At 39.2% G+C, this 8483-nt stretch overlaps 1 protein-coding gene across 1 annotated transcript; it reads left to right on the top strand.

Moving 5' to 3' along the window:
• Positions 1-6222: 6222 nt before the first annotated feature.
• LOC117804246 (integrin alpha-D-like) lies at positions 6223-8128 on the top strand. Its single transcript, XM_034670914.1, has 3 exons — positions 6223-6500; positions 6614-6693; positions 6800-8128. Exons 1-3 carry the CDS (start codon positions 6342-6344, stop codon positions 6894-6896), a joined length of 336 nt encoding a protein of 111 aa, XP_034526805.1. The 5' UTR covers positions 6223-6341; the 3' UTR covers positions 6897-8128.
• Positions 8129-8483: the final 355 nt, after the last annotated feature.

The raw sequence follows: 8483 nt of genomic DNA, 5'->3' as shown, positions 1-8483 counted from the left end.
TTCTTTCAATTATTCTATGATGAAATAGAAACACAGATACAGACAATTCTGAAGAAGAGAGAGAGACAGAGGCACTGAGAGAGACAGGTGCGTAAAGTGGATGTATAGTTTAATGAATAATATTAAGCAGATAGCATCCAGGTCAAGAAATAATACACTGCCAGCACCCCCAGAAGTCCTCTCTCCATGTTCCTTTCCTCATCAAAATGTCACTCTCTCCCCCAAGGTAACTGCTATTCTGACTTCATGATAATAAATTCCTTGTGTATTTTATGGTTTTACCACCCATGAGCGCACCCTTAGAAAAAACGGTTGAGTTTTGTCACTATTTGAAATGTATGGAAACATGTTATATGTTCTTCTGTATATTTATTCATTTCTTCGACATATGTTTGTGAATTCATCCAAGTTGTTGCTTGTGGCTGGAGAACATTTTTTTTGTATATAGAATCCTTTTGTATGATCATACCACAATTTATTTACCCATTCCACAGTATTAAAAAATGTTTTTAAAAAATGTTTTTATTTAATTTCTAGGTAGTAACATGCGGTGTAATATTGGTTTCAGGAAGTAGTTCATCCCTTACATATAACACCCAGTGATCATCACAAGCCCCTCCTTAATATCCACCACCCATTTAGCCCATCCTCTTCCCACCTCCCCTCCAGGAACCCTCAGTGTGTTCTCTATAGTTGAGTCTCTTATGGTTTGCCTCCCTCTCTTTTTTTTCCCTTTCCCTAGTTCATCTGGCTTTTTTTCTTAATTCCACATATGAGTGACATCATATGGCATTTGTCATTGACTGACTTATTTCACTTAGCATAATACCCTCTAGTTGCACCCATGTCATTGCAAATGGCAAGATTTCATTCTTTTTGATGATGGAGTAATATTCCATTGTATATGTACACCACATCTTCCTTACCCATTCATTACTCAATTGACATTGGGGTTCTTTCCATAGTTAGGCTTTCATATTTAATGCTGCTGTAAAGATTGGGGTGCATGCACCCCTTTTAAACAATTTTTTGTGTTCTTTGGGTAAATACCTAGTAGTGCAATTGCTGAGTCCTGGGTAGTTCTATTTTTAACTTTCCAAGGAAGCTTTGTAGTGTTCTCCAGAGTGGCTGTACTGGTTTGCATTCCTATCCACACTGTAAGATGGTTCCCCTTTTTCTGCATCATCACCATCACCTGTTTCTTGTGTTGTTAATGTTAGCCATTCTGACAGGTGCGAGGTGATATCTCAATGTAGTTTTGATTTGTATTTCCCTGATGTTGAGTGATATTGAGGATCTTTTCATGTGTCTGTTAGCTGTCTTTATGTTTTCTTTGGAAAAATGTCTGTTCATGTCTTCTGCTCAATTCATAAAAGGATTATTTATTTTTTGGTTGTTGAGTTTTATGAGTTCTTTATACATTTTGGATACTAACCCTTTATCAGATATGTCATTTGCAGATTTTTCTCCCATTCTGTTGGTTGCCTTTTTGTTTTGTTGTTTGTTTCCTTCACTGTGCAGAAGCTTTTCATCTTGACAAAGTCCCAAAAGTTCATTTTTGCTTTTGTTTACCTTGCCTCTGGTGTTGTGTCTAGTAAAAGTTACTATGGCCAGGGTCAAATAGGCTGCTGCTTGTGCTCTCCTCTAGGATTTTGATGGTTTCCAGTCTGACATTTAGGTCTGTCATCCATTTTGAATTGATTTTTATTTATTTTTAAATTTATTTTATTTAAATTGTATTAATTAACATATAGTGTATTATTAGTTTCAGAGGTAGAGTTCAATGATTCTTCAGTCTTTTCTTTTATTATGTTCAGTTAGCCAGCATATAATACATCATTAGTTTTTGATGCACTGTTCAATGATTCATTAGTTGCATGTAACACCCAGTGCTCGTCAGATCACGTGCCCTCCTTAATGCCCATCACCCAGTTACCCTACACCCGTATCCCCTTCCTTCAGCAACCCTCAGTGTGTTTCCCAGAGTCCAGAGTCTCTCATAGTTTATCTCCCTCCCTGATTTCTTCCCATTCAGTTTTCCCTCCTTTTCCCTGTAGTCTTCTGTGCTATTCCTTATATTCTATATATTAGTGAAACCATATGATAGTTGTCTTTCTCTGCTTGATTTATTTCACTCAGCATAATACCCTCCAGTTACAACCATGTAGATGCAAATGGCACGTATTCATATCCTTCAACAGATGAATTGTTAAAGAACCATAAAGAAGATATGATTCATATATACAATGGAATATTACTCAGCCTTCAGAAAAGATGAATACATACCATTTGCATCGACATGGATGGAACTGGAGGGTATTATGCTAAGTGAAATGTTTCCATGAATTTTTAAAATTCTTCTCTAATTTCCTGGATGACCCATTCCTTCTTTAGTAGGGCACTCTTTAGCTTCCACGTATTTGAGTTCTTTCCAAATTTCCTCCAGTGATTGAGTTCCAGTTTCAAAGCAAATATTCAGGGAATATTTGCTGAAAACATTCCGGGAACGATCCCAGTCATTTGGTACCAGTTGAGACATGATTTGTGACCCAGTACATGATCTATTCTGGAGAAAGTTCCATGTTCACTTGAGAAGAATGTGTATTCTATTGCTTTAGGGTGGAATGCTCCGAATGTATCTGTGAAGTCCTTCTGGTCCAGTGTGTCCTTCAAAGCCCTTATTTCCTTGTTGATCTTCTGCTTAGATGATCTGTCCATTGTTGTGAGGGAGGTGTTAAAGTCCCCTACTATTATTGCATTATTATCAATGTGTTTCTTTAATTTGGTTATTAATTGGTTTATATAACTGGCTTCTCCCATGGTAGAGGAATGAATATTTACAATTGTTAGATCTTCTTGTTGGGTAGAACTTTTACTTATGATTCAGTGTCCTTCTTCATCTCTTATTACAGTCTTTGGTTTACAATCTGTTTTGTCTGATATAAGGATTGCTACCCTGGCTTTCTTTTGATGTCCAGTAGAATGAGAAATGGTTTTCCACCCCTTCATGTTCACTCTGGAGGTTTTTGACTCTAAAATGAGTCTCTTGCAGAAAGCGTATTGATGGGCCTTTCTTTTTTATCCAATCTGAAACCCTGTGTCTTTTGATGGGAGCATTTATCCTATTTACATTCAGTGTAACTATTGAAAGATATGAATTTAGTGTCTTTGTTATGTGTAAAGTCATGGTTTCTGTATATTATCTCTGTTACTTTCAGGTCCATGTTACTTTTGGGCTCTCTCTCTGCTTACAGGATCCCCTTTAATATTTCTTGCAAGGCTGGTTTTTAGTGATCACAAATTCTTTTAGTTTTTGTTTGTCCTGGAAGCTCTCTCTCCTTCCATTCTGAATGCCAGCCTTGCTGGAGAAAGTATTCTTGGCTGCATATTTTTCTCATTTAGCACACTGAATATATCACGCCAGTCCTTTCTGACCTGCCAGGTCTCTGTGGATAGGTCTGCTGCCAGTCTAATGTTTCTAGCCTTGTGAGTTACAGACCTCTTGTCCCAAGTTTTGGGGATTTTCTCTTTGTCTCTGAGATTTGCAAGCTTCACTATCCTATGTTGAGGTGTTGACCTATTTTTATTGATTTTGAGGGTGGTTCTCTGTGCTTCCTTGACTTGAATGCCTGTTTTCTTCCCCAGATTAGGGAAGCTGTCAGGTATAATTTGCTCCCGTATACCTTCTGCCCCTGTCTCTCTTTCCTCTCCTTCTGGGATCCTAATTATTCTAATATTGTTTCATTCTATGGTGTCACTTTTCTCTTGAATTCTTCCCTCATGTTCCAATAGTTGTTCATCTCTCTTTTTCTCAGCTTCTTTATTCTCTAACATTTATCTTCTGTATCACTAGTTCTCTCTTCTGCTTCATTTATCCTCGGAGTTAGAGCCTCCATTTTGATTGCATCTTATTAATGGCCTTTTTGAATTTGACTTGATTTGATTTAAGTTCATTTCTTTCTCCAGAAAGGGACTCTCTAGTGTCTTCTATTTTTTTTCAAGCCCAGATAATATCTTTATAATCGTTATTCTGAACTCTAGTTCCGACATCTTTCTTATGTCCATACTGATTAGGTCCCTGGCAGTCACTAGTTCCTCTTGTTCCTTTTTCTGAGGTGAGTTTTTCTGTCTTGTCATTCTTGCAGGAAATGGTCTCTTTTGTATTTGTAGAACTTCAGCAGTTCTTTTCTTAGATCTCTGGTTGAGTTCACAAGTGTTCAGAATGATTTGATAGCTATCTACTTAAATTCCTGGGATCAGACAAAACTAAGGTCTCCTACTCCTCTGCCATCTTGGACTCCTCTCTTGAATTGATTTTTATAGATGCTGCAAGAATGTGGTCCAGTTCATTCTTCTGCATGGGGCTGTCTGATTTTCCCAACAGCATTCATTGAAGAGACTGTCTTTTTTCTGTTGGATATTCTTTCCTGCTTTGTCAAAGATAGTTGACCATAATTGAGGGTCCATTTCTGGGTTTTCTATTCTGTTCAATTGATCTATTTGTCCATCCTTGTGCCAGTACCATACCATCTTGATGACTCCAACTTTGTAATACAGCTTGAAGTCTGGATTGTGATGCCTCCACCTTTGCTTTTCTTTTTCAAGGTTGCTTTGGCTATTCAGGGTCTTTTGTGTTTCCATACAAATCTTAGGTTTGTTTATTCTAGTTTTGTGAAGAATGCTCGTGGTATTTTAATAGGGATTGCTTTAAATATGTAGATTGCTTTGCGTAGTACGGACATTTTAACAATGTTTGTTATTCCAATCCATGAGCATGGAATATTTTTCCATTTCTTTGTTTCCTCTTCAATATTTTTCATAAGCGTTCTATAGTTTGCAGAGTACAGATCTTTTACCTCTTAGGTTGGGTTTATTATTCCCAGGTATCTTATGGGTATTGGTGCAATTGTAAATGGGATCAATTTCTTGATTTCTCACTCTGCTGCTGCATTATAGGTGTATAGAAGTGCAACACATTTCTGTACACTGATTTTATATCCTGTGACTTTGCTGAATCTGCATATCTGTTGCAGTAATATTTTCTCAGAGTCTTTTGGGTTTTTTGCATAGTGTATCACATCCTCGATGCATAATGAAAGTTTGACTTTTTTTTGCATTTGGATGCCTATTATTTCTCTTTTGTTGTTTGATTGTTGAGGTTAGAACTTCCAGTACTATGTTAAACAACAATGGTGTGAATAGACATCTGTACCCATTCTACAACACATAATTGTTTGGTTTTTTCCCTAATTTTGCTATGTCTTTTCTTGAGCATGTATCTTGGTGCACCTATGCATAATATTTGGAAGGTATTTGCCACATATGGAATTGCCAAATCTTGGGTTACTGTATCTTTAATTATAGTAAGTAGAGAGAAACCATTTTCACCCATTTGTACTTCCATCAAAGTGTATTAGAGTTCCTGTGGCTTTCCATCCACTCCAACACTTGACATTGTCAGACTTAAATTTTTGGCAATCTGGTGATATTTCCTTACATTTTTCATTTGCATTTCTTTAATAATGTTGACCAACATTTCATCTATTTCTTGGTCATTTTGATTTCTTCTTTCAGGAAGTGACTGTGCATGGTTTTTCTCCTTCTTCTTCTTCTTCTCCTTCTATTGAGTTGTCCATACTTTTATTTTCTTTCAATTTTTTATTTATATTCATTGTAGGTAACATATATTGTATTATTAGTTTCAGGGGTAGAATTTGGAGATTCATTAGTTGCATATAACACCTATATTACATCAAGTTCCCCCCTTAATTTCCATTACCTAATTACCTCATCCCCCTACCCACATACTTTTCTTAATTGTAAGAGTTCTTTAATATTCTGGTTACCAGTACTTTTCCAGTTATATGAGTTCAGACATATTTTCCAGTCCTATTGGTTGTCTTTTCAGTCTCTTTAGAGTGTTTTTTAATAAACCAAATGTGTTAATTTGATTGTGGTTGATTTTTACCAAAACTTTTCCTTTATGTTTAGTGTTTTTATGCTGATCTTGTTTAAGAAGTACTTCCTTATTCCAAGGTTATGAAGATATTCCCCTTTATTACCTTTTATTTTTATTTTACTTTTTAATATATTTTTATTATGTTATATTAGTCACCATACCCCTTATTACCTTTTAAAAGCTTAATAATTTTGCTTTTCCCATGAAATCTTTACTCCAGTTGGAACTTATTGTAATGTACAGAGTCAGGTAGGGATTATTTTTTTTTCTGTTTTCTTGGGTTTTATTGTATGGGCCAATTTTCCTAGGATTATTTACTGAAAAGTCTGTCCTTTCTCCCACTGCTCCACAATACCACCACTGCTCTATATCAAGCCCACAAATGCACGTGGGTAACATTTATGCATTCGATTTCCTCCCCTGGAAGCAACCCCATCAACGCCCGCTGCGCTTGGCATGTGAGGGAGCGCTCACTGGGAATGAGGACCTGAAGAGCAGCAGCTGTAGCATTAACCACCCCATCTTCCAAGAGGGCACTAAGGTGAGTGCCTCCCCCCAGATCCTCAGCACTCTCTTCCCCCATCCTGACTCATTTCTTTGCCTCACGTCTCCATGACCTTCCTTATCCCCATTCCTTCTTTCTTCTTCTCTCAGGGCACCTTCATAGTCACATTTGATGTCTCCTACAAGGCCACCCTGGGCAACAAGTTGCTTCTGAGGGCCAATGCAAGCAGGTGAGGCCAGGTGTATCCCTCACTCTTTCATCTCATGCTCCAGCCAGAGATGTCTCTCCTGGACTCCTTCCCAATGAGGCTCCCCTCCTTCTTTCTCTCTCTCCAGTGAGAATAATAAGCCTACAACCAGCAAGACCACCTTTCAGCTGGAGCTCCCGGTGAAATATGCTATCAACATGGTGATCAGCAGGTGTGAACTTTGACTCTCCTATAAGCCTAGTTATCTCCCCTTGCAGCTCAGACTGCTCTTTAAGGGATGGATCTCTAAACTACCCTCTAATTCCTCACATGGGGATACTTGTGACCAGCCATATATTTATGCTGTAATAACATACACCATATACTTCTGGCTTCTTCTCTGATGAACTGACACAGAGTTTGCCACCACTCTGCACTCCTCCCTCTCTCTTCAAGGGGCAGACTTCCTTCAACACGAAGCCAATTCTAGTCTTCTTGCTAAATACGAGTGTGCTGAAGTGAAACTAACTGGGTTAAGATTGAGGCATTTATGAGCACTCTGAAGTGGGAGATATGGTTTGTCACCACACAGGGGAAAGAAAAGGTCAGGGTTTCATGAAACAAAGGGGAGACCAGAGATGTGACAAACTGCTGGGAAAGTCTCTGAGAGACCAAGGCTGTGGCAGGCGCAGGAAAGTCAAGTGCAGGGCTGTTCGCTCAGTTCTGAAGCTGGGAGGTGGAGCAGGGGCAGGCCGGGCTGGACGCGAGGCAAGGAGCACCACATAACCTGGTCAAACTCCAGAGATTTACAGAGGTGGCCAGAAGCTTATACTATCGCTACTGTTGTTGCTGCTGATGACACATGAATTTCTGGGGGACTAAGGAGGGAGGATTAAGCGGTGTCATTGCCTTTCCAAACTCCATGTATGAATTTCCCCTACTGTCCATGGGAAAACGCTGGAACTTATATTAAGAGCTTACAGTTATATATATTTATGACATGCCAGGCATTTAAAAAGTACTTTACATCTATTTACATTCATTTCATCCTTCTAATAACTCTGTGATATCCTTATTGTTAAACTTCCTTTGTTACCAACAAAGATTTCAAGAGGTTAGATAGCTTGTTCCTGTCAGTCAGCTACTACATGTCAGAACCAGGGATCAAAGTCAAATGGTCTGGCTCCAGAGCTTGTGTTCATGACTATATGCTACCATGCCTCTCCAAGGACTGGCGAAGCTGAGTGATTTATGCAAATTTGAAAAGAGAGTTAGAACTGGAAGATTTTAAGGTGAGAAAACGGAAGCAGAGAGAGAAAGGGTTGGAACGAGGAGCGTAGAGGAAGGTTAACACAGTACGGGAAAAATATGAATTTTAACATTTCTGTCATTGCTGCAGACTTCATCACAGCTCTGTCACAGGCACTCCTCATAGCATCCTCATTTTATATAGGAAGAAACTACAGGGCCCCAGACAGGCGAACTAANGCAGGGCCCCAGACAGGCGAAGTAACTCACCTTAAGTTGTGTGGGTAGGAGTTGGTAGACAGAAATGTGAACCCACGTGGTCTGGGTCCAAGCCTGTGCTTTTAATCAGCACACTGACTGTGGGGGGCCCATGGGGTTTCTGTATGGCTGGCCTGGCTTCTGTACATGAGGTGCTGGGGAGATGTGCGGCACCCCGGCTGTTTGCTTGAGTCCTGAGACCTGAGATGTTGACTCTGGGAAGGCAGGGATTATGGATTGTTAACTGGTGACTCTCAGAGCCAAGCACACGGCCAGGTATAGGGTACATGTTTCCTGAAGGAGGCAATGGGTGGATGGACGGATGG

The sequence above is a fragment of the Ailuropoda melanoleuca genome, chromosome 10, assembly GCF_002007445.2.
Source record: "Ailuropoda melanoleuca isolate Jingjing chromosome 10, ASM200744v2, whole genome shotgun sequence".
Classification (NCBI taxonomy): domain Eukaryota; kingdom Metazoa; phylum Chordata; class Mammalia; order Carnivora; family Ursidae; genus Ailuropoda; species Ailuropoda melanoleuca.
This window is presented reverse-complemented; position numbering and strand designations above follow the sequence as displayed.

Bases quoted from the DNA above. Each gene is read 5' to 3' on its own strand.
- LOC117804246 (XM_034670914.1), top strand. From the start codon at position 6,342: ATGCACGTGGGTAACATTTATGCATTCGATTTCCTCCCCTGGAAGCAA. The intron at 6,501-6,613 runs GTGAGTGCCTCC...TTCTTCTCTCAG, and splicing joins TCTTCCAAGAGGGCACTAAG to GGCACCTTCATAGTCACATT. The intron at 6,694-6,799 runs GTGAGGCCAGGT...CTCTCTCTCCAG, and splicing joins CTGAGGGCCAATGCAAGCAG to TGAGAATAATAAGCCTACAA.